The 27,493-nt window shown below is 39.9% G+C and overlaps 1 protein-coding gene across 2 annotated transcripts; it reads right to left on the bottom strand.

Moving 5' to 3' along the window:
- Window positions 1-198: 198 nt before the first annotated feature.
- LOC130519827 (forkhead box protein O1-like) lies at window positions 199-27,282 on the bottom strand. Of its 2 annotated transcripts, XM_057023417.1 has the most exons (3): window positions 26,753-27,282; window positions 26,038-26,586; window positions 199-3,704 (listed from the first exon to the last, which is right to left on the bottom strand). In XM_057023417.1, the coding sequence occupies exons 2-3, from the start codon at window positions 26,521-26,523 to the stop codon at window positions 2,040-2,042; spliced, it is 2,151 nt and encodes a 716-aa protein (XP_056879397.1). In that variant the 5' UTR covers window positions 26,524-26,586; window positions 26,753-27,282; the 3' UTR covers window positions 199-2,039. The 2 variants fall into 2 exon arrangements, with proteins under 2 accessions (XP_056879397.1, XP_056879396.1); XM_057023416.1 differs by having other exon boundaries at window positions 26,038-27,282.
- Window positions 27,283-27,493: the final 211 nt, after the last annotated feature.

Here is a 27,493-nt window from a genome sequence, read left to right as displayed (position 1 = left end):
TATTTATTGAGTGTTTGCCCATTCTTGGAAAACTTTTAGTTGGTTGTCTTAATTACTACAAAGACATGTTTTCTGTTATACTGTATTTTGAAACACAATGTTTCGTATTTTTCTATTCCTGGTCCCACTCCATTTTGAGATCCATATAGAAATGTCATGCCCTGATTAAATATGAACAAAAAAAACACCCACTATATATATATTTTAAAATTTCATTTATTTAACAGTCACTGAAAAATGAGATTCATCCTCTTAAAAAAGAAACAACAAAACATATATATTTTTAAGAAACTATTATACAATATTCATAATATATAGATTTTATACAAAATAAAAGTCAGTAAAAGGAGCAAAGAGACATCTTAAAAAAACAGGAAAAGAAATTCAGGAGAGAATTGAGAGTTGACAACTATCACAATTAGAACTGACAAAGACCAAGCTCTTTTAAAATGAAACATCATAAAATTAGACATATATAACTCTCTGATAACAAGGTGTTGCTAAATGTTTGTGTCATTGATTTTAACAACTATTTAACTGGGGCTCATTTGCTTGGAAATTCCACACTAAGATTAGCTAAAATTAGTGTTGCAATGAGGCCCTTAAAAAAGGAATTTACCTTAATAATGGGTCTAATAACTGATTAAGTAAAATCAATGTTGCACAAAGGCCCTGAAAATAAAGGAATTTACCTTAATCTATGTTTTTTCTGTGCAATATACTTGATATAGAACAAAAACCGATTCTCTTCGAGGGAGAATGGGGTTGTCTCTTTTTTGCTCTCTCAAGGCCAGCCCTTACTCACAAACCCAGAAAAACCTGAGCAGAGCACATTTGGGAGAGATGCAAACCACCAGAATATTTGAAGGTCATACTGCACAACCAGGACCATTTCAATTTTGAATTTAATTCTTCCATCCCATATGGGGTTTTCGACAACATCAACATCAGTTGTTAGAAGTTCAACAATACAACAATTACAAGACAACAGAAGAAATACACAGAAGTATGTAGATAACTGTGTGGCATTGCAAGTGGTCAACACAGACTAGTGCTGCACAGATTGAAAAATTTGTCTCCTTGAGTCTTTTTCTTTGCATCAATTTGAGTATGAGCACACAAGATATGGCAACAGGAACACAAAAAATCCTCAAAAAATTCACAAGTTTTCAAACACCACCAACCAAAGAATATTGATGATCAATCCAGCTCTAGTAATATTCTATCATTGTCCATCTTCCCCCCTTGTTGAGCAAGGCAGCAGCAGAGTGACTGGGGGTAATCACAGCTTTATCTTGCTTTTTCTTGGCACATTTGTTTGGGCCAAATTGTGACCAATGTGACATGGGAGAGCATTGCCTTGGATTCACAATAATGATGCGCTGCTGCAGCATAACTTTGGAGATTAAAACAAACTGAATTTTAATTGTCACATTAATGATGACATAAAAAGGTCACATTGTCTCTACTGGGAGGCAGAGAGAATGACTTTTAGAAACAAGAATGAGGGAGAGAGATTTTTTGAGAGTTCAGGTGAAACAAAGTCATACAAAGTCTCCAAATTGCTAGCCAGTTAAGAGAGAACGCATTTGTTGATGGGATGTTCTAGCTAATGGCAGAAACGATCAAAGAAATAGTCTAATGTTAGTTAAATGCTGATGTGCGATATTGTAATTCGTTGAAAAAAACTCAGTATGAACTTTACAAAGCATCCAGTGACTGCCTGAGCTGTTCTTTGAACACAATGCACTGCAGGAGAGGACCCTCACTTCCATTGAGACTTCAGTTCTCATCTTTTATGAGTTGTTAGAACATTACCTGAGAGATTGTCATCGCAGTGTAGTTAAGATAATCATCTATTGTGACATCAACTAGACCTCAATGGGGAGGGATATTAAAAGACAGCAGGGTAAAGACAACAAAAAGAGACAGAAATATTAGTTCTAGAATTTCTAAGTCATGTCAGGAATGTAACAATTGAGCACAGTGATTAATGGATAGTTAAGTTGTTTCAGAAGCTATATTTTTTTTCTTGGGACTTAGCCAGAGACCCAACTCTGAGAGTTATGGGTTTGCTGTGGGCCAGGAATGCCAGTCATTCCCATGCCCATTGTCACACCCATGCCCATACTCATGCTGATGCCAACTCCTTGGGCTAAGCAGCAATCAAAGTTAAAGTCCAGGTCTTCACCAGAGTCCATTATATCATGGAGAAGAATGGACTCCACATCACAGTCCAAGCTGCCATGAAACATGTCAATATCCAGGTCAGCAGGTAGCCTCTCGTGGAGATGAGATTGGTGGCAGCTATGGTAGTTGCTGGAAATAGTGCCATTCCCCACACCCTGGCCATGATTGTATGGTCCATTAGTCATGCCCTGGAGTTGTGGTCCATGACAATGGTTGTAGCGAGGGTGTGGAGCAGTTGCCACATGACAGGAGTCCGGTGGCATGCCAAGCATACCTGCTGGGTTAGGAGGGAGGGTGGTAGAAGCTGGGAGGTGGGCATATGATAGAGGGCTATACAGGTAAGGAGCTTTTTGGATATAGGTGTGCAGCTGATTCTCATTACCACGTGGTGTCAAGGATACCGGATGGGGTTGTGTGTGGTTATGACTGAGATTGTGGCCATTATGAGGGAGGCTGTGAGGTGCGTTGTGACTGGCTATATTGTTGTGATTGTGAGTGTGGCTATGAGTTCTGTTGTGGCTATGAGTCGAACTGTGACTAGGAGGTCTGTTTTGGCTGCAGTCATTGTTGTTGCCAGGTTGTTGGCTGTGGAAGTTTGAGCCTACACCTTTACTAGGTTGACCCATTAGGGAATGGCTTTCCCTCTTTTTTTCCAGCATCATGACCTTGGAAACATATTGCTGCCTAGCCGATCCACCTGTAAGCAGACTCTGAAGGGCATTGGTACTGGAATATGCCTGCATGGTTCCAGAGAAGCTGGTTGGCTTGCTCTCCTGAATGGTTTGCATGGTTGAATGATGGCATATTATTCCCAAGCCTGTTGCACTGTATCCACCTGAACTGTACTGGTAATGGGTTGGTTGCTTTTGTCTTCCCACAGATGGATGCTGTTGCTGTTGTTGTTGAGGTGGCTGATGGTGATGATAACGATCCTCCCTTAGATGTTCATCTAAACTGATTGTGGCAGTTAGATTAGCCAATTGAGGCAGCTGCTCCAAGGGAGGGCAGTTTTTCCCTGCCCCCATAACTGGAGACTGGGCACTACTGGGTGAGGGATAGAGCTGTGGGGAGGTGGAACAGGAAAGGACACCTTCTTCTGGTTCCTCTGGTTCTTCCTCTGCAAGGATTGGTGACAGACGACCACTCAGAGTAGAGGCTGATGAACTTGTCCTCGAATGAAGGTCAGACCATGTTTCAAACTCTCCATCTGTTGCAGATGGACCTCCAGATCCTGGAAAGCCTTTCCGTGGTGAACTGTTATCATCAGGAGAGTCCTGAAGTCCCACTACAGCAGACCCTTGTCCTAAAACTGGTCTGCCAACCCTTTTGCCTCTAATGCGACCTTTGCTTTTTAGGTATTTGGTGTTGTTGTCCATGGACACTGCACGGCGGCGTGGGACCTTGCCCATCTTTCCCCCATCTGGGTTCAGCATCCACCAAGAACTTTTCCCTGTTCCCTCATTCTGCACTCGGATAAAACGTGTGTGGAGAGATAGATTGTGTCGAATGGAGTTCTGCAAAAATGTAGGAAAGATAAACATAATGGAAGATTATTTAAATAAATCGTAGATGTTAAAATAACTTGCTTTACAATAATGAAAACAGATGTAATAGTCAACAATGCTGACAAACATATTTATAACCACAATTATCACAACTTCTTAGATGATAACAAAAGAAGGTGTATAATTAAGGAAAGAAGCTGGGCATATAGTAAAGCCCTCTCAAACAAACACTGTGATTTTGTGCTCTAAATGAATTTAGTTTGATTAGATTTGATATAAAACTCAACTGCACCACACTGTAGTTAGTGTCAGCTAAAAATGTAAAATTAAGAGTATAATCAAAACATTAACAAACAAGTATGATAGACAGCTCCAACCTGCACCAAGAAAGACCATGTCATCCTCTACTAATCTAAAACAGCACAAATACTCCCACTGACTGAAGGAAACTGCTGTGGTTTTGTGTACTGTATTTGAGTAGGAGTGGCTCAGCCACAGCCTGTTTCTTTACTCCCATGACTTAAATAGGAAGGGACGCTCCACAGATTAAGCTAGGAGCAAGAAAGGCTAATAGATGTATCCAATCCATAAGCACTGCCTCTATCCCTTGGTGCATCTTTGACAACCTACTTTCCTCTCAATTGTCAGTGAGTAGTTGTTACTGCGGTAAACTTTTTCAGATTCACAAATTTCTTTGATGCAAGCTACTTTCCACTTGTGTCAGTCTCATACATCCTATCTACCCTTTTTATATACTCTTTGTTAGGGTTAGGGTTAGTAAAAGTAATATGCAAAAATAATTTTAATGCTCAAACAGAAAAATATCAAATAAAAAGGACCTCTTCTAGATTTGGAATACACCGGTACAATAGATTATCTTAGATTGATGTGCACTTAGACCCTCAACATATCTATTATATTGGAGATTACTTGTATTTAGGTCAAAGTGTGTGGAATAGAAACAAATAAATCAAAACTGTGGCAGAAACTAAAAGGTTGAACTGCATTCAGGTGATCTGTGAATGCATCCTTGGGTTATCTTGCTGCAGTCTACAGCTAAGGGTTACCATGGTGACTAAGTAAACCTACAGAAGAAGTATATCATATTATGTTCAGAGTCAAGAGAGTGAGAGGGAGAAAGATACAGACAGATTGGGGGATGGGGAAAGATGCAATGGGAGGTGATTCTTTGATGCTGGTGCTTCAGCACTAAACAATCTTTCATCTCGGCAGTGCATGTCCACAGGGGATGCCTACTCCCTGCTTCTGACTGTTCCTCTATGTGCCACACCAACTCCCTGTCCCTGGACAGATCATCCAACTATCTTGCTATTCAAAACTGACCTAATCATGTTCTGCACATGCCTAAATTAAAACATATATAAGCTCCCATGTCATTTCATGATGACTAAAAAATAGAACATCCTTCAAACCGCTGAAGCTCATGCTCTACCTCTTTGTAACCTATCTGCTCCAAATCATGATTTAGCCCCATTGAAGAGCAGCCCCATTGAACTTGGTGGGATTTGTCACGATCCCAAACCCTCTTTATTTGATGAATCCACCTGCCAGAGAGATTTGAGAGAATCTGGACACAAATCTCGAATGCACAAGCTATAGGTTTCCTGTTGTGTAGTTGTTCACCATATTACTTTGTCATTATTTTAATGATAACTGTCTCTGTGGGTGGGTGGCTGTGGATTTTCAACATCAAAAAATGGCTGTGACTGCAGATGGAGCCATTGTGGGTGTGGTTGCATCCTCCTGTTTAGTCAGGGGCAATTTGGCCAATGTATGTTCCTCATGCCCCTAAAACAAGCAGTCACTGCTAATCCCCTACCATGCTTGAATAATCCCAAACAATCCTGGGCTAATCCCAATCTGATTCCAAGGCACTCCCAGTTAGGTCTCTCACATAGAACCATGCCAGGTCAACATGGACACAGTAGGCTTTAGGATATGCTAGGAATCAATTGTAGCGTGGAATAACACACTTTGACACATGTGAGATAGGAACACAGTAAAATCTAAGATAAAATGTAGTAATTATATAATATACAAGACAAATCCACAAAAGCTGTTTTCCTATGCTGAATTGTCTCTCATGAATTGGCATTCCTTCAGATGACATTCTCTGTGTGGGTGTGTGCTTATAAGCATATTAAACTCATTGTCATTTTCCAGAAACTTGAGATGACTGATCCCAAATTCTGACCCTACTATCTGAATGCTGCATCTGATATTGAGACTTGTTATATCAGGTAACACTATTTTTGATCTTCTATTGTCCAATTTTGATGAGTCCGTGCCAGTTTTAGCCTGATGTTGTTGTTCTTAGCTGACAGGAGTGGCACCGAGAGTGGTCTTGTTATGCATTCAGAGAAGGTCGTCTAATCATTAGGTCACATCTTAGCTATGCTGCTATAGGCCAAGGCTGCCGGGGTCCAGAAACATGATCACCTGACAGGCCTCTGTCACCCCACTGGGTCATGGTCTCCTTTCCTTTTCTCTCCTCCTCACCATGTAGACCAGCAATGTTATTTCTTGTGTAGTTTTCTGCTCCCCCCGTAAAAGACGCTATATAAATAAAGATTGATTTGATTTAAGTATCCACAAAGGAGTGGATTTCAGGTCGTATTTGGTCAATAGAAGGAGCTCTGTTAACTTTGGATTGAGAAACTATAATATGGGTGATTGTAGACACCAATTCCTGTAAAACTTTTTTAATTGATCTGAGACAAACATAGGGATAGTTATGGTGAAAATATTGAACTAGGATTAGAGTTTGTAAGTAAGGTTTGTTTTTGGTTTTTTCCCCCAAACCTTCCAGATCACATCACTCCACTTTGGCTGACCACAAAATGGAAGAAGGTCCCATGTTTGGAACACATTGCCCATAATAGTAAATAATGTGAGAGCAAAAGTTGGTTTTCATGAATCTACACATTTACATGCATGTTTGCGGTTTGAATTATGTTCATATGTCAAAGCACCTGTGACCCCATTAATACAGGGAAGATTTTGCCATCCCAATAAAGATTTTGCCATTTGTTCATTTGAGACAACTGGCACACCAGTCCCATTTAAGAGAAGATATAATAATAGCTAATATGATTAAAGATCTTATTTTAAAAGCATGCAAGCTATCAGGCTGTATACCTTCACATTGCCACAACAAAATATTTATTGTACATATTTGAAAAATTTCATCATAAGGCAGTATTTTCAATGCCTCCATCAAGTTTATTTTACTCTGCATACTGTCCTTGAGGGCTGGCTTTGCAACATTTTTGCCCCTAAAGGTTTAATAGAATAAAACTGAAAACTTTATTATGTATTAAATATTCATTATATGGAAATTCTCCGTTTGTGAAGCAGACAGTTGAAGCCCACGGAAACATGTAATGACAGAGAAACCCACACATTGCCTGGGTACAGGAAGCTGTTTCTTATTCAAAACATGCTCCTTTAATACAATGGGCCCAGTAGAAACAGCTATAAATAATGAATGCACTGATAATAGGCCCTACAAAGAGACAGACTTTGTGCCAAGTCCCATAATACTGAAAATAAACAAGTTACCAGTAGTAATGTGACTTCTTCTTTTCTCATTAGAGGTATCCACAGTTAATATTAATATTAACTGTTCTTGCACTAAAATCACAATGAAATCAAGCAAAGGGAGTTTATTTTGCCATCAAATATTAGTATATTTGTTTTCATTTTTTTTATTATTAATATTTTTGGGGGGTTATAATAAAGTCAATTAAGGGTAAATCCGGTTGTCGACATTGTGGGAAATCAGCCTGGGTTTATCTCTCTGTAAGGCCTAAAAATCCTGCAGGCAAATTTAGTTATCTAGGCAAGATAACAAGCTACAGAGTTTTCCTCATTCCCAGATTAACTGTATATCCTCTATTGGAAAAAATCATGTGCTACATTTTGTTAACAAGACATAAATTAACTCAATGGAATTTTTTTTAAAAGGAAAGCCAATGTCTGTGAATTTGGTATAAAAGCGTTTTGTGTCAAAGCTGCGGGCGATCCCGCCCGTGTGTCTTCGCTAACTCCGTGCACCTGGGGCGAATCAGTAATCAGGAGCCTTTATAATTCCCTGCCTACGCCGCCTCCCTGCGCTATGCCGCCTCCCTGCCAAATGGTCCTCTGTGTTCCACATGACTCTCCAGTGTTTTCCTGCCTGCCTCTTTTCCTGGTTCCGACCCTGCCTGCTCCTGACGACTCTGCTGTGCCTGTTCCCAGGAACATCCTGTCTGCCTTCGGTTCCTGATAATAAAGCTGTGTTCCACCAAACTCTGGTGTCGCTCTTGGGTTCTTGTCTGCTGCCTGACATTTTTGCTCAATATATGGAGCTATATATAGACTTTATTGTTGACATATCATTAGAGGTCTTCAAGAAGACCTTGGAAAAATAATCATACCAATTGATAGCTCTACAGCAACTCTTCCCTTCTTCCATTCTAACTCAGTTATATTCTTAGTATAAGTGATTCATGCTGAGAATCAACAGGTTTTACTTGCTATCGGGGTGGAAGGCTTAGCCTGCATCAAGGTCTTTCTGACTACACAATACATGTGTACCAATACATGATACCAATACATGTGCTCAGTACACCACATCCCCACTGTTCACATGACAGCCAGTATGTGTCATCTCAGGCCTGTGGGCCATATAACCCTAACTCTAACCCTGTAATACTCTCAATTATATCCATCCATGCGACTTTACATTGATCTATTATTATTGTTGTTATTGGCCCGGCGATAACAAACAAACTACATATTCCATAATGCAGCGCAACAGCTGCATTTCCTAATGATAGGTTACGTACCTGGGAACATTCCCATGTCATTCAAGTTAAGTGTATGTTAATGTTTGCAAACCTACTGTAATTGTATATGTTTATTGACACAACCGGTAAATCTGTATGTCTTATTTATGGAGCTAATGTGACTGTAATTAAGAAACTTAATCCGAGAAAGCACTTTGAGACAAAACATCAAGACAAGCTGAAAAGCCTAAATGCAGAGCAGAAGCTACAGAAAGTAGAAGAGTTAAAGAAGAATCTGACATCTCAGCAAACGTTTTTCACCAAAGCGGAAATACAGTGAAGAGAATTGGCAGAAGAGCTCGTCAGGCCAGCCGCTTAGCGAGGGACAGTTTCTTAAGAACTGAATGCTGAAGGTGGGGGACGCCTTGGTTCCAGAAAGCAGATGTTGGCAAATGTAAGCAGGAGTAGAAATACAGCTGCTGATCGAGTTTGTGGGATTTTGCTAGAAGGCAAGATTTTATTCATATTTCCTGAGTTTTTTGGACCATGCCGATATATATGAATTTGCATGATTTTGACAGGAACATTTTGCAACATATATATATATGAGAGCATATATATATATATATCTATATATAGATATATAGATATACTCTAGATATATATAGATATATAATGGCCCAAGTTGTTTTTGCTTTTTTGAGAAAATTTTTTTTTTTTTTTTGCAGCATGTTTATAGTTCTAACCTTTATCATTTTGACAAGAAATATACTACATAGAGCAAAATATTTTAAGTTTATGTATTGTGCAATAATATTCCTGTCTGTTTTTATTCCTAATTATGTTCAAAAAACATTTACTTTTAGTGTGTTCAGTAAATGTTTGTCCTGTTTGGCCCACGACCTAAAGTGTGCTTTGAGTTTTGGCTCCCGGTGTAATTGGGTTTGACACTGCTGGTCTGGCCGCTACACACTTGGCAGCTGCTGTGCTTTTTATATATAACTACTATCAGCAAAGTATTAAGTTGTACAAAGGAGGTTGCCGAGACAGAAGACTTTTTTAATTCATGACTCTTGGGGTACACCACAGATGTCATTGCTGTTTAGCAAGATGAATATATGGTGCACCTATTATAATCATTCCTGGTCAAGCAATGTCGGAATCAGGGTCTACATAATTGATATTTTTAACATCGGTATCATTCCTGACATATGAGTATGTCGGTATGAGTCTACAAAATATTAAAAAAGGCGCTACAGGATTTGTCACTTGTTTGATGCTTTACAGTCTCATCAAGCTTGATTTTTTTGGTCATTTAAGAGACAGAGAATCAGCTTGAAATTCAGTGACTTATTGAGTTTTTGAGGGACCGATCTGCCTTTGTATTCATTTATCTCAGTTAATATGTAACTGTGACAGACCATGCATACCTAAGGGCTATGGAGTAAACACAATCAATTTATAGTAAAATAAAACCATGTTTTACTCAGCAAACCACTTGCAAGTTCCCCACTCGTAAGTGGAAGTGTTAGGAGTTCTCCCTGGTGTTTCCCCTCTCTTCCTCCCCCCGTCAGTCTTTCCCCTGTTTGTCTATGTCCAGATTGGATGGGGCTGCTTCCCAGTTCACACATATCATCAGATCTACACACCTGCTACTTATCCCAATCTTCAGACAATCTTCTTCACCTGCCTGCTTTTTTAAAAGACTGGTCCACACTTCCATCTTTGCCAACTCGTTGTTATTCCCTCAGTGGTAACATCTCAACTGAAAAAGTCTTCAAGACGTGTGTGTTTGCTTATTCCTGTTCTCGTGCCTTGTGCTCACGGTGCCTATTCTTTGTTTGAAGCTCTTGCCTGATCCTGCAGGTCTCGTCCAGCTTGTTTCATCCTGTGGACGTTTTCTATTTTATGATTTGTGGGTTTTCCACTGCCAATCTTCAGCAAATAAGCTAGCTACACCCGATTAAATTGTGTCTGTGTCTGCCTTTGGGGCTCAACTCATGTCTGCAGATCATAATAGGAAATTGTTCATTTTCAAAACAAACTGGATATTAAAGAGAACAAGTTCTATTGAGGGAATCGTTTTATTGGCTTCAGTGTTTTAACTGTGCTGACTGGCAATTGTGTAGGTGCACTCGGGGTGTAGCGGGAGGTGGAGCCTATTTAGATTGGCACTGTAGATGTATTGCAAATAAGGGGTGCCTTCAAAATGCCCTATATTTACCCAATCCTCTTTTTTTCCCACAAAAGAACCTACTTGGGGTGTTTTCTGCTCACTCACAGAGAATAAATCAGTCAAATTAGTTGATTTTGTAAGAATAAAAGAAATGAGTGTGAAAATAAGGTCCGTGAGTCTGTGATAAACTGCAAAAATGAGCCACTCAAATGATTCAAACCACCTCAAGGGTAAAAGAGCCATTATCACCTCCACAGTAGTGGCCACTACTACAGTGGAGTCCAAGACACATTGCAGTTCTTGTTGGCAAAGAGATAAACCTGGGACACGTGCATTAGGCTCAGTGTACCAATGTGAGGTCTCAATGGACCAGCAGCATGTGAAACTGCTAATTCAATACATATGGTTTAAAGAGGAAAAGTCAATATCGTTTGGCTTGTTTTTACCATGGCAGGGGTTTTAATGTATAAAAATGTAATTTGCCCCTAAAAGAATATGAAACATCTGTACCTACATAGTACTACACTTATTGACTTTTTTCATTACAAAACAATATATTTTGCAGGAAGAATCATCAATTTTCACAATTATTGTTGGATTTGCCCACTTTAGAAAACTATAATGTATAATACAATGCTTTGGTTGACTTGAGTTTAGCATGATAAATGACTGGCTTGTTTCTGTTGCTAATTTTTGTAAGTTTGTGTTGAAAAAGTTAACATGCTTGGCTAACAGTCTTACATGCTTAGGGTCAAGATGATGCCACAGTGTGATGAGTTTGGGCTCATTGTCATTCCCTCTTACCACTTTGCAAATAGCACAGTGATTTATACTGTAGTAGCATTGTAATGCTTGATGTTTACTATGTTGTCTCTGTTTTTTCAAGTAAGAAGTTAACTATATGAATCTTCCAATATTTTCAATTTCAGACCAAATATGCAGCAACATTGCAAAGTAAGTAATAAAGAATACAGGCTTGAATGATTCTATCTAGTTCAAAGACCTTCCAACAATAACTTAGCCAAGATAGCTATATCCCTTATTCTAATTGCCACATATGGACTGGTTAAATTCAAATGAGCATTCCCCAGACAGTCGACTGAGTTTGGATCAGTATACTGAGTTTGTAATGTTGCGTACAAGAGTACCATGACAAAAAGGTTTAAAATAGAAAGCATGTACGAGTGTATCTGGTGATCGCAGATCAATAAAGATGGTAGGGGATTCCTTCTTGATTGAACTGTAATTACATCCAATGGGTTAAAAATCACAAGTCATACCCATCTTGGAATAGAGGGAAACGTTGGTGCTGGGTCCAGAAAAGAGGTCTAACTCAGTCTCGGTGGGAAAAAAATTGATGCAGATTAGTGGAACATCTGAAACCCAGCTAAGGGATCAGAAAATCTGTTTGCATGATGCCAGAGACAGCTGAGTGTTTCCGGTGGGAGCCACTATCTGGGCATCACTTCTGACACCCACACCAGAACGCAGGAGCCTCAAAATAGACATGTGCATGTAAAGGAGCACGTGATTATGTTATCACATTGGGTGTGGTTTTTCCAACAAGCACCTGCTAGGTAGGCCGACCTCATGCATCCCACTGGGAATTCACACAACAGGTGTTTGGGCTGGGCCACCTGTGGGGCTGGCCTCCTGCTCACACTTCACACCTCATCTCAGGAGCAAACCAACATTTTCCCATTGGGTCTGCCATGCTTTTCTAAAAGCATGCTTATATAGCTGATTTTACAAAATCTGTAAAATAGAAGCATGCAATAAGACATGTACCAGTCATTGTGCATTTACTATGTGAGTGACCGCATGTTTATATTTGTGTGCTAGTTCATTTATTACTCAAGACAGTGTGGATTCTATTATATTGACACCTTTCTCTGCTCTATACAAAGAATGTTTGGCTCATAAAATCATTCATATTCAGAATGCATATAATATCATTCATAACAATGCTAATCCATTTTTCCACATTTAAAGGTCATTCTCACAGTTTTATTTCATTTCCCCAGTGCACATACCATACAAAATTCAACCCTTGAATTACTTTCACTTTACAGTAGAAAAAAGAATTACCATGTTCCAAATAATGCAAAAACAACAAAACTAGCTTTTTTAAATAGAGGAAAGTATGCATCCACATGACTTTTGCATCACACATTTTCACTGTTATCTCCCCACACATACCAGGTCAAGCATGCACACCTACAAACATACTACTCACCCTGTTATACATACAAGGCATACAAGTGCCAACGTATTGCAAAGCCTGGCACAACGGGTACGCTCATTACTGCAATGCCAAGCTACCAGTTGCTAAGGAGACCTGTGGGAGAGGGAGGGATCCTTGTTGTTGCTATAGCAGCCAGTTTGCTCCCTGCCAATTCTCTCCCTTAGGGAAAAATGAGCCAAGAGGTGGGGGATGAAGTGGGTAGGAGTAGGGGACAGCAATTTAATAGGGCTATGTGGAGCAGTGGAACTTCATTAGTCATCATTGTATTCTGCACCAACCACAGTTTCCCACGAATGCAACACTATAGCTGATAGACTTCCATTTACTCTCAAATAGCTCACAAACACCCACTTATTTGCATACCTATCCAGAGAAAAAGATGAAAAACGGCATCCATAGATTGAAGAGCAAGGAACTGGAGGTAAGGGGTGTGTTAAGATGGCAGAGGTGGATGAAAAATAAAAAGAGGAGGAGGGAACAAAGGAGAATATTGGATTTTAAATGGAGAATGTAGAAGGCATGTGAACAACATACATTTGCAGACTGCTGAGATATTTGAGATATTACTTTCTGCAACCTTATGGTGCTACTTAACGATGACCTTCAGCTGTCCGCAGATCATAAATATTGCCAGATTCAAACACAAAAAAACCTGGTTTATACATTTTGACTTATATAATACATCTGCACAAAGGTTCAGTTGATATGGCTTCAACAGGTAAAGGCTCCATTATCATTTTCCTATCTATAAAAATGGAAAAAAAAATACATTGTACAAAATTAAACAATATTTGATGCAGATACCAAAGCAATCAATCACAAGCATATATTGTTGTTATTTATGCGCCTCAATAGAAGAAAGCAATGATTTGTTCAATAATCAAAGATGACAAAATGCCTAACATTCAAAAAATATCTTGCCTTTTAAGTATTCCATAATGCTAAAAGTATATCCAAATGTAATGGTGAAAAAAAAAAAAAATCAAAGTTCTATCTATGTACCATGCAAGAGATTTGTGAAAACTAGTAACAAAAGAACCATTGTAGGGGTTTATATATCAACTGCTTATGCTCCTGGCTGCATCTAATTCCAAGTACTATTGTAAAATATGGACAAGGAGGAATAATGATTTGATCTGAATGAACTCAGCATGGTTATAGACAAACGTTAAAAATATATCAATCTGAACCCAAACTTCCAAAGGTCTTGAATCTATTGTGTAATCATAGCGATAGATTCCAGAGTGAAAGGGAGATATGAAGGGGATGAAAACTCACAGGATTTAGCCCTCCTCCTCCTTTCACTGAAACAAAAAGCACCCAATTAATTCAGCTTTAGTTGGGGTCTTAAATGTGTTCTGCGTGTGTATAGGGATGGGGTAAAACATATGCCCAACCTATGGGGGGGGGGGGGGGGGGGGGCAAATTGCAATATAGGGACAAGGCAGGGTGAAGTAAATTTGGGCAGGGTGTGGTGGAGATGGGATAAAGCAGCATGGATGCGACCTTTTAAGAACCTTCTAAAAACGACTCTCCTTTTCTTTCTCTCTCTCTCTATCACTCGCACACACACACACACACACACACACACACCATGTGGCACATGCCTGCATGCTGATGCACAGATTATTTGCCAGTCACTGACCCATTGTCCTTTGCTACACCTCGCTGACTTGCATTGACAGACATTTTCAGGTATATAAATCACTCAGACAAGCTTCCACTTTGTAGCCACTTGTACTAATACCTCACACAGTCTCTTTTCTAGCCTTGCAGATCCTTCAATGACAGGACCTAGAGATCAGAGGAGTGAGACCATAGGTTATGCAAGATTATTATCCCACCATACATCTTAAAGAATTAAGAATAAAGTACATCTTAATCTTAAAGACAAACACTGCCTACTATAAAGATAAATACAGGGGCATAGAATTGCAGACAAAGAGGTACACATTTACAGGGTTTCTAAAAACCAATTAAATGCCAATTTCTTTATGCTGGGAGTTACTGAATGTGTGCCGCCAAATATGCTGTTGTGTTCCTTGAGGTAATTTGCAGTGGTGACATTACAAATGTTGGTACATAGAAAGTGATAGAAAAGCTTCTCCACAAGACTCCCAATGCCACATATGGAGGCCATGTACAGAGCACCAGTGTGTAAAGACACACGAATCCAAGCCTACACAAAAGCATCTCATTAGAGGAGTGAGATGCCTAATTTATAACCTCTCCTTGGCTGTCAGGTCTCTGCATGGATCAGTTTAATTATGGTGCAAAACCATTGCACTAGGTTGGAATGGGAAAAGTGTTCTTCATTGTCATTTTTCACAATTATCAAAACGTTGAAAATCTATGCCTTAAGGATTAACATATATTGGGAAAACATATAAAATAACATAAATGAAGGTGCTGTTACATTGATTGAATTTTTCTGAATAGTTAACATTGGTGACATCCACAATGATGTGAGTACTTGAGCACAAATTTTAGCAACATAAACTAGAATATGTTGAATTTTGTTTTTCAGTGTATTATTTTGCATTATTTTGTTTGCTGTTTGCAGTAGGATTTTAATATATATTTTTTGCCCTTTTCACAGAAACAGAGATAAAATGATTTGTGTTTTGCCAATGACATATTTCCTTGCATGGTTTTTTTTTTCGAAAATGCTGCATGCTTGTCTTTTTAATACTCCATGTTTGATCACTTAAATGTGAGTCATTCTTAGTGTATTAATTTTGGTCCCACCTTGATCAAGCACAATTATCAGCCCAAAGAAGCTTTCCCATATGAACAATCCTTCTTTGTTCCAGCAGTGTAATTATCTGTAATTATCTGTAGTAATAAATGATATGGTGGAGTTTTTCTGTATTTGTGTTGAGTTGTCATTGTCACTACATCACAGTCTAGTGGCATCATTATAGAGAGATGTGTCACGTTATTACCTTGGCAGCCTGTGCCCATCCATTACGGAATAATTCCTGGAGACAGATGTGCATGAGCTGAAGTACTTTACAGTAAGAGCATGACACCGTGCATGTGCGTGTCACAGAAATACACATCCATCAGCAGGGTTGCATGACTAATTACATGTGAAAAAGTGCTACACTTCATTATGTTCTCGATATACTGTATGTTTGTGTGTCTGTGTTAGACAGCACTCTTGGAACGGGGCAGTAGTATTCCTGCATGAGTGCGACTGTCATTGGGTTTTATTCTGGCTGGCAGTATGGCAGGATGAGAGAATCATTAGTGGACATGTAGCACAAGTAAGAGAGAGAGAGAGCAGAATGGAGTCAACAAGCAAAGGGGAGATAAAGGCAGCGGCTGCGTGAGTCTAGCAGTGCGTCTTAATATCCGCCTTGAGAGCATTACACACAACGCAGTGCACTTTCTTCCCAGTCACGCAATCACCCCACCACAACCATCCCTCCACTGCCATTTCCTCCTCAGTCACTTGCTTTCCAGCCACCCTACTCCCTTGGCACTCCTGTATTTCCTACAGACCCTGTGTCCCTGCTTGCATATTCCAGACCTTACCCCCACGTTAGCATGCCACATTGCAGATTTTCCTTTCTCCATCTCTGAATTTAGCTTTGCATCTGCTCGCGTCATTCCATTTCATCCCATCGCTCTCATCTTCACTCACTCTGCTCCTTGCACAGCATTATTGCAAGTTGACCGACTCTTCATCGTGAGCAACATGAAACAACTGTATTACATCAGTGCAACATGAGCTGTTTTTACTTGCACAACTTGCAGCACTCCATGAAAGCCCCTTTGTCTCAATATATTTGGCATCAACCAGTGTTTCTCCATTCATGACTTACACTTGTTTCTTGATGTGATTGATCCTAACAATTTCACTTATGACTGATAGTCATGCTATTCTGAATGCCAGAAACAACACATCTGATATCTAACTAACAGCAGACCCTTATACAGATAACTCGGCTCATTCTCCACCTTCTCATCAGATTTACATGTTACAGGAATGCATCTTTCTTATGGACCTATTAGACAAGTATAACATTTGGGAACCTGGGTTTGACACCAGTTGAGAGCATAGCTTAGCATTATAGGGTGGCTGGATGCCAGGGACTGCTAAAATGGGTAGGGTAAATTACCAATGCCCAGCTGTGTAAAAAAGCCCTCTTGGATCACTTAACTTGTGAGCCTTGTTTATGTAGGAACACACAATTCAGAAATACACAACTCGACCTCCCCATAGTCCTTACACATGCAATTTAGCCAATTTGCAGTAATTCAGGGATCTTTATTCAGAAGCTGTTATTACACTCAGTTAATAACTAAATATGCGTTTGCATGTATGTATGTATGTATGTATGTATGTATGTATGTATGTATGTATGTATGTATGTATGTATGTATGTATGTATGTAGAGGCTGATTAGGCTTTTTGGGTGAATGTATACACACTACTGTTCACTAATTGGGTTTTAGGTCTTTGGGGTTTAGCACATCTTAACAATGCTGAACAACAAATGTGCATGTGTATGAGTGCAGGTACTGAATGAATGTGTGTGTGCATCTGTGTGTATGAAAGAGTGCATGGCTTTGAAAGTGCAATATGAGTGCCCTAATGGATGCACACTTGAGCTGAAGTGTGCAGAGTGACAGAAGTAAAGCCAAGTCTGGCTTCCATTCCTGCTTGGAGCCCATTTTATCTGCTCTCTTCTGTTATAGTGCTCATCTTTTCCCTGACTTCTCTCTCTGTATCTTTCTGTTTCTCTATTTATTTCATTTTTCATACACCTATTTCATACACCTATATTGACTAAGCTAGGCTCCCCATCTCCACTTTCTCTTTATCTTGTTTCTGAGAATAAGGTGAGATCATTGGCAGGTCTGTGGATTTTCTACTTGTCTTTCTCCTCCCCCTGGTGCGCAGCGAAGAGAAAAAAACTAAGAGAAGATGACATGTAACCACCAGTGGTCTTGACATTTATCAAGCTCCAGCACTGGCAACAATGTGAATGAGACATTATGGATATAACTGAGCATTATTAACCCTTGCTAACTTACAAATGTGGCACTGTTTGGTTTGAAAATAGAGCCGGATAGTAACCATTTCCATGGTGGCCTCAGGTGGCACTAAGAGATGAGCTCGAGTTAAATTATATAACTGGAAATAATGTTAATGCACCCTGAGTCATGTCACTTTGAGAAAGGAAAAAAATGTGAAAGAGGAGAGCAGCCTTCTAGCTGTAATTGTTTAACTGTGATTTTTCCCTTGTTGACCATCAGCTTCCCAGATATATACTGTATGTCAATGCCATGTCTGTTTGGAATTTATATTTCATTATAAAGCTCCACCACAATGCTTTTGAAATGATGTGTGAGCCTATGAGAGAAAACTGTACTTACAAGGGCCAGGTGTCAACTCCAAAGGTTGCAGTGTCCGTTAACTTTTTTCAATTCCCCGAGTGGCATTTACAGAGAAGAGCCATTTATCACTTTAGATTTGGAATAATAAAACTCTGTGAGTGTGTGTGTGTGTGTGCGCGCGCGTGTGTGAGGAGGCACATTAAAGTCACATTAAAGGAAGAAGAGAAAATGAGCAAGGGAAAGGAAGAAATGAGTGATAAAATGGTGACTTTGATTTTCATTTCCAATCAGCTTCTGCATTCAGACCACTCATGTTTGGCACAATAAGCACCAGAACCAGTGTCCTGACCCAGATTCATGCCAGTGACATACAAAATCCAGTTGTGGAGGGAAGAATTTCTGTAACCTCCCCACATATGCTGACTCCCACACAGATTTGCTCACACATGGTTAGTTTTACATACAATTGCATATGCTCAAGCAAAACAACATCTATTCTCCTTTCAAGAACATTTCCTCTCACCCAGATTTAAGCTAGCAGACATGACAACGCAACTGGGTTCTTTGTGTGGGTGTAACGATGCCCTGTTTGCCAAAATTGTTTGATTAATATTGATGATAAAAGCAATGAAGGGGTATTACAGACATTTCATGTTTCCATTTACAGGCATACTTTGAAAAACCAAAACAAATCCATTTCCCTTCTAGGAAGCAGCCACACAGCTCCATGACTAATGAAGCTTGCTGGGAAGGACCTTTTATGTTTTTTCATTGAATAAATGAACAAATATAATTTCACATCCATCATCTTTTTTTTTATCACAAATAAACGTTAGTCTTATGCTAACATATTATCCAAGGTAATTTTCTCTGTCAACTGGACTGTGTTTCTTCTCTTTGAAGATGTTTCACCTTCTATCCAGAAGGCTTCTTCAGTTCTGAACTCGCTGGGGCTAATATATTACCTTTTCTTCAAATTAAATAGTTTTAACAGTTTTTTTTTAAAGCGAGAGTGACAGCTGGAAGTTTTTTATGGCCAGGAAGAAACTCTACTTATTGGTCAGTACTCTTGTAATATGGCACCAAATTCCATCATGGATTTATGTGCATGTTTTTCCCAGTGCTTTACTCTAATGGGAACCTGGTCAGAACTATTTACCCAGGTATAACTTACAATCATTAAAATTGATAAATATTACAAATCTAGTTGTTGTTCCATGTATAAATAGAATACTACATTTTATTCACTAACTTGACAATTTAGGAAAAAGAACTGCCCAGGATTTCCAGCCACCTATAACAGACTGGTCAATTGTTTTAGCATTTTGGGATACAGTTCTCAGTATATAAAACCAAAGTTTGCATATGTCCCTGTCAAAGCTGCGGGCGATCCTGCCCGAGTGTCGTCGCTAACTCCGTGCACCTGGGGCGAATCAGTAATCAGGAGCCCTTATAGTTCCCTGTGCTACGCCGCCTCCCTGCGCTACGCCGCCTCCCTGCCAAATGGTCCTCTGTGTTCCACATGACTCTCCAGTGTTTTCCTGCCTGCTTCTTTTCCTGGTTCCGACCCTGCCTGCTCCTGACGACTCTGTTGTGCCTGTTCCCCGGAACATCCTGTCTGCCTTCGGTTCCTGATAATAAAGCTGTGTTCCACCGAACTCTGGTGTCGCTCTTGGGTTCTCGTCTGGTTAGGGACTGTCAGGCACCATTCAGAATCTCAGTTTGAACAAACATTTATCTGTGTACCAACCCTCTTTTTGATTGTATCTCTTACTTTTGCACTCTTTCTTTTCTTTGAACCTGCTCCCAACAGTTGGCATTAACTACATTTTTTTTTTTGTTAGGCGGCTCCTCCTTAGGTGGCTTCTTCTTAGACCACCGAGCTCAGGTTAGCTGCAGCCTTCCTGTAAGGTTGGAGATGGAGTGCTGAGAAATATACAAAATGTATCTTGGTATACATCATCCCTTTTCTCAGAGACAGTCACGGCAACACATTTGCACATGAACACACATTTACTATCAAGCGTGGCCATCAATCCTTTGCATACAGGAAGATATAGCCAATGAAGAGAAACATTGAATTAGGAAATAGGGCCACTATGACTTGTGGGAAGTGAATTTTGTGGCCTGGAGAGAAATATAGCTCAGAGCACTTCATATTGTGGCAAGAGAAAGAAGCATCTGTATTCTATGTTGAAAGTCCCTATCAAGTTACAATGGCTTCTTTTGAAATATTCATGTACATGTATGACAAGATCAGGACATCACATTGCTTTTTCAGCGAGGATTCACCGAATGGACTAAATGAAAACCATTAATCAGTGTAAATTATGAAGTATTATGTTAGCCCAACATGAAGTCTAAGTGTGAAACAATTACATCGTCTTCAAACAAAAAAAGATATAAGTCATTAATTCAGCATATTTACGGGTGTAAGCAATCTAATGTCTTTTGTTAAAATTAGACAACAGAAAATCTGGTTAATTCATATAATCAAATATTGAATTCATATTACATTAAAATGTATGAAGATTGAAAGATATCACTGTTATTTCATGTGTTTTAATATAAACATCTATTATCAAAAATCTATTTTTTCCCCGAATGAATACAGATTATTTTATATTCTGTTCCTACCATAGTGGACACACGCCACTGTAGTACAATTACAAATAGTCAAATGTTGTTGTTTTTTTTACATTATCAATGTCATGTGGATTATCTGGTCAAAAATACGTCTTAATATTTCTGAAAAGATAATTATTATGATGTAAGTACTACTTACGTATATAGCCTATAAAACCTGAGGCCACATCACCCAACTCAACTGTAAGCTACTAGAAGAAAATATATTATAAACTCTTATCAGTATTAATAAAGACAACAAGGAACACAAAAATCAGCTATGTGGAAAAAACCTACCCCAAAGATTACCAGTGTATGCTTTGCATTGAATCAGATATATGACATACAACTTTAGCGAGTAATAAATCCCATAGCATGGCTACTGAGGGAGTATAGTACTAACTTAGGAGAGGCTAGCCTACAGCTAGTAAGAGGTGAATACTGTAAAGATAGAACAGAGAAGAGGAGTACAAGCCTTATAGTGCCAGAGAAAAAGACAAAATCGACCCAGCATGACTGAAACCAATTAAGATGGAATCAGGGTGAAATCTCCGCTGCCTCGATAATGAGCCTCATCTGAATTATTAACGAGAGCTATTCCCCAGGGACCCGGGCTCCCACTGAGCCCATCAACAAGCCCCCCATATGCCCACCTGCACAGACAAATGCACACAGATGCAAAAAGAAGAGAAATGCATTCAAAATCACACATACACGCGTCACAATTTTTCAACATTGAGCATCCAAGCCAAAACAATGGACTCTGCAAATACAGCAGAGGCTAACCTAACACATTTAATTTACACTGAAGAGTATATCCAGAGGAAAATATATCATTTGATATGCACACCACGTTTCTCTATAGCAAGGATAGCTCAACCACTGCCATCAGATCAGGACCAGACGTGTCTCTGTGCTGCAATAAGCTACACTTGAGTACAACATTAAACTCCATGTAAAATCAACAAATGTCCCATTTTACACCATGCCTTCTGGTGAGTCAATCCTCTCCATATGACTTAATCCACTGATCGGATTTATGTAATAACAATGAGCATATCCCTAACTGCACAAAACTGGAAAATGGGCATGCCCTTTCTGAGCAAGTTATTAGATGAGAAATCTATTGAATATTAGTAATTATCTCATGAAATACTATTAAATCTGTGGTGAAGGATCTTTAATATTTTGTCAACATGTGGAACCCTAACCCTAACCCTAACCCTAACCCTACAAAATAAAGTCCAAGTTACAGGCAATATTGTGAACAGAATGTTACTGGAGGCTAGCAAACCAGGAAAACTTTTATTTCTAGTTTATTGAACTATGTGTATTGTGGTGTCATGCCTAGATCTCACTTAGTGTCCAACAGCATCATTGGGACATATTGACTCCTCAAACAGAAGAAGCTCTGCTTTGTTAAAATTTGTCCTCCAAAAGTTCAAAAACTGTTGTCTTTAAATAAGATAGGATGTGTTCTAATAAATCTGGCACTGGCCTCATACTTCAGGTAGTTCTCTTTCCCATAAATCTCCATGACATCAAACCATCAAACTTAAACAGCCTGGGAGAGAAACAACACACACACACACACACACACACACACACACACACACACACACACACACACACACACACACACACACACACAGCAATCCTCAGGCCTTCACCAAACAGTACCACACCTTCATATGAGCCAATCGCTGCAAGTCAGTTTAGAAAAATAAATCAGACACTGAGAAACACCACCATAGAAATTTGCTCCAAGTCAGCCATCTCCTCTTCTAAAAAGTAGTTCACCCCACCCAAGAACAGAGTGTTCCTCCAACGTTGGTTTTGAGGAGGCGCAAGTGTGTGCGTGTGTGTTGTGTGTTTTATGCAAATACATACGTGTGCAGTTGTCAAAGAATGACAATTTTGTCTGTACATCACTATACTTTTTCAGTTTGGAGAGGAAAAAAGAATAAAAGGATCATTTGATATCAAAATAATGTTCCAAAATCACTTTTTAAAAGTAAATGTAGATTTGGTGGTAACAATAATTATTGGATGGCTTTCACCCCTCAGTTCTGCTCAAAATGTAACCATTAGAATTGAGAGGAGACTCGCTGTCATCCTATTATCTATGTGCTAATGTGAGATTTCACCAAAATAAGAGGAGGCATACTACTTAAGGCAGTCTGGATTACTGACGGATGACCACGAATGCTCAAATTCCTAAATCCAATATTCACTTGCGAGAGAGAGAATGAAAAAAAAAATCCTCACCTCAGTTAGCTCCTTCCCACAAAGCATAAAGGTATATAAATATACAGAATTTTTTTTTTCTGAGTGAATACAAAGAGTGAGTAGGCAAAATGATTAAAGGCAAGATAAAACAGTTGTCTCATAGGTGAAATCATATAACAGATCACCGTAATGCCAAAGTAAAATAACCCTAACCCTCTACTAATTTGCAGAGCATGGGCATAGTAAGGAACTAATAAAAATATATATGCCTAAAAGCTCCAAAAGAGAATACCAGTGAAACTGGTGGCATTCGTCTTAGCAAGATGAATGATAAAGTATGAATCAACGATATGAGCCAAGGCTCCTGCCCAATCTCTTCAAACCCTACACCCCATAATCGTCAGGCAACATGATCGTGTGTTTCTATTCACACAGAATCAGGAAGTAGCTCATAACATGGTCATGGTTGCTAAGTCTCTGAACACATTCCGTGAGACACAGAGATTTCTCTCATGTCTGACAAGTGTGTGTATTCCCTGGGTAATGTACATAGTGACAAGATTACAAAAACCTGTCTCTTTATCTATATATTATTTAGCTAAATTGATATAATTCAGTGTTGTAAGAAACTCAAAAATAAGACCACTACAAAACATCCTGCCACCTTTCTGTCTCCCTAAACTCTCTCTGTCTTAATTCTGAACCTTGTGAACTTTTGCCCTGCTGCCCCACACAGGCTGACACATCAAGTTACTTTATAAATAGCAGCCTAGTAACTTTATATGAAAATGTCTGGGTGTCTGCCTGGCACACTGGAACCAGGTGGTAACTTGGCATCCAGCTATCAGAAAAGTCTCAAAGCACAGAGGCACATCTGAATGTATCACAAATAATGCACAAAATATTTGATTTAGATATCACATATGATGGAATAACATGCAGTAGACTCCTTTTAAAGACAATACTACCATATGGTGCAGTACAGCACAGTACCTGAACACTGGCAATATCAAAGTCGATAAGATTTTGGGCAGCTTTGGGGCAACTGTCACACCAATTTCCCTTGAAATCCCACTAACAAATGCATTACACTGTCAAAGGGAGACCATGCACCATTTGCTGCAGCGACATTCTGTCAGGCCAGTCAGTGGGCTCAAAGATGAGTCCTACAGTGGAAGACTGCACCCCTGCTCTTGCCCCATAAAGACACCCACAACACAACCACACAGCCCCGATGCTTTGTTGCCTGACCATGTGACTCTCCTTCAGACAAATATGCTCCCATAGATGCTTGCATTCATATAAGCACCATCCATGCAACCGTGCATCCTGGGTTTTAAGTAACTTATAGTTTTCTATCTTGCAGTCTCTTAGTAAAAGAGCACTTGTAAGTAATGAGCACTGAATGCACCACTAATCTGTACTGAGGTGGTTGGCTGGCACTTTAGTGGAAAGGGTAATCAGTTCACAAATAAACAATTCTTTGTAACCTTTTCTTACTCTGTAGGTGATTAGGAGGGCACCACCTAAGAATATATCAGCCTTCCTAGAGGTAAGGTACCAGGTATTATAAGAGGTTTTGTGGTTTAGACGTGCTGCTTTAAATCCTTAGATAATTCAGTCTCCTATAAGAGATATGGTGTATGTCATGCAGGTCAACACTGTTAGATCTGAAGTTATGAGTGTATGCTTTCATTCAAATTCTGTTCCAGAAGACAACTCACCCAGACAGGTCAGAATGGTTCATCATATTATGGCTGCTTTAAATAACCTACAGTATTTAATGCCCAATCAGTACCTGGAATGTGCCCTGCATCCATGGTCTGGGACAGTCTGACACTGTTGACCCACTCCTAATTTGCAGTTTCATAAATAGCAGACTGAGACTTACGTACTTAAGGGGGGGAAATAGCCCCTGTGTTTTTATGGCTCTTGCTGCAAGTGCAAAGCTAATGAGACAAGGTTTACCAAGAGACACACCTCACCATGGTTAACTTTAATGGGACAGGATTACTGCGGCAGTCAGGTGCTTGTGATTAAGTCTGGGGCAAAAGAGGACACTCGGTGATAGAGGTTGTGAAAAAAAATAAAATAACTAATTAACATTTTTGACTGCAGATAACACTCTGGGGGCTTTCTGGATAGTTCAAAATTAGTAAAAGTACTCCAATATATAATAATGTTTTACATTTCAAAATACACAATTTGTCAATTTGATGTGTTCTTGTTATTGGGTTGATATGACTGCAACTGTTGTTGCCAGATCCTATTACAGATATCCTGATTATGAAAGATATAGACACAGAGCAGTGCAGGTCAAATGAGATATACAGGCTCAGCCTTCAAAACTGCCACGTAAATGAGGCAAAATTAAATAGTACAAATTTAACATTTAGGGTCTAAAGGACTCAGCAGCTACAGTACACCATCAGGAGATGCACTACTGCCCTTTAGCCCCTTCCCCTCTGTCTTCAGATGGTTGTAATGAATAGAAAGATCAACTTGGGAAAGGCGGCTGACATGGGCAGATGTCCAGGAGGTTACTCTGGGCCATCAGCCAGACAAAAAAACGGTTGCATAGTGTGGTAGGTTAGGAGCACCCCATAAATATTTACGCCATGGTTAACTGACATGTGAACATATGGGGGGGGGTCCACAATGAAAGGATTGCAACGCTGCTGAGTTAAGCATTATTGTGTGTAAATTAAGATCTATTACATTCTCACAAAATTGATCCATTAACGACACCAATGAACTAAGTCGCGATCACGCACGGCACCATTCACGCATTACAAAAACATAATTGCATAGTGTATCAGCAAGAATCTCAGCAGCATGCTGGGTAAGAATAATATCACATTTCCCCACTTGACTCTCTGATTTTTAAATCCATGTAAATCATTCCAGCCTATATGTTTGAATTCTTACCTTCCAGCCAGCTGAACTGTTACTGTCGCCCTTATCCTTGAAATAGGGCACATAACGGACCATCCAGTCATAAATCTGTGACAGCGTCAATCTTTTTTCTGGGCTGCTCTCAATAGCGCGGGTAATTAAATCCGCGTAGGACTGGTTTCCCCACGCGTTCCGCCGGGAGGATTTGCCTTTGCGCAGCGGTCCGGTGACATCGAGCGGCGCGCCAGCCAAGCATGGGTGCATCGCGCCTGTGGGTGCCGGGGAGCCGGCTGGATGCTTAGGTTCTCGCGGCATACCGCCCACGATTCCCGCTCTGCACGCAGGGACGTCCTCTGGTTCCACCTTGATGTTGGCGAGTGGAAGGATGACCTCGTGTCCGCCGGGGAAATCCTCCGGGCAAGGCGGCAGCGGCCAGGTGCACGAGCGAGGCCGGCTTTGCGGCTCGAAATCCGAATCACCCTGATGAGCGTCTAATTCGTCGTCCTCCATCATCAACATTCAACATTCAACCTCCAACGGAGAACGGGGTGAATCAAACGAAGAGCATGGGAGGGAAACTGCCTACAGGATCGATGTTGTGGTCAATTAAAATCACGTGAAATTGACGTTGACAATCATATAGTCCACATCAATAACAGGGAACTTAGAGGAGTAGAAGACGAATGTTAAATAGAAACCAAATCACACATCTCAAGCAATATAATTAATATTTCTTCGTCCATTTTACCTGGAGTCGAACATATCAGCTGATGATTGAAATGATTCCTACTCGATCACACATCACCTCAGTGAGTCAATCTTAAACTCGCAACAAGTCATGTTGGCTTCCCAATGCAGCTGTAGCAACAGATGCTATTTCTGATAAAGAGAAATATTTGCAAATCCTGATCCTCCACAAGACAGCGAGAAGAGCAGAGGTGGTGGGAAAGGGGGCAGAACCTTCACCAGGGCTGATCAGAGAGCGTCCACTGAGGCGATAATGCGTGATTACCGTGAATGATTCAATCTTCCAGTCTGCCCGGATTAAGCTGGCAGGACACATTTTTTCCATCAAGCCCGGACAGCAGCCAAATGTAATCTATCTATCTATCTATCTATCTATCTATCTATCTATCTATCTATCTATCTATCTATCTATCTATCTATCTATCTATCTATCTATCTATCCATCCATCCATCCATCCATCCATCCATCCATCCATCCATCCATCCATCCATCCATCCATCCATCCATCCATCCATCCATCCACCCACCCACCCACAAAAAATCACATACTTCAGAAAGAAAATTTCTCTCCATGTTTCAGGTTGATGAAACCAGCTTTTACCACTCTCCCTCTCTCGTCCACCTCGCTTTCTCTCTCTTCTTCTCTCTGTTTATATCATGTCTCACACATGTTCTCATTTACTTACAACCTGTTCCGTGGATTTGAATCGAAGATGAGGCACCGGAGCTGTGGAGATGCGG

The sequence above is a fragment of the Takifugu flavidus genome, unplaced genomic scaffold (genome assembly GCF_003711565.1).
Source record: "Takifugu flavidus isolate HTHZ2018 unplaced genomic scaffold, ASM371156v2 ctg220, whole genome shotgun sequence".
Taxonomy (NCBI): domain Eukaryota; kingdom Metazoa; phylum Chordata; class Actinopteri; order Tetraodontiformes; family Tetraodontidae; genus Takifugu; species Takifugu flavidus.
Note: the sequence above shows the minus strand (reverse complement) of the source record. Positions and strands in the feature narration are given on the sequence as shown.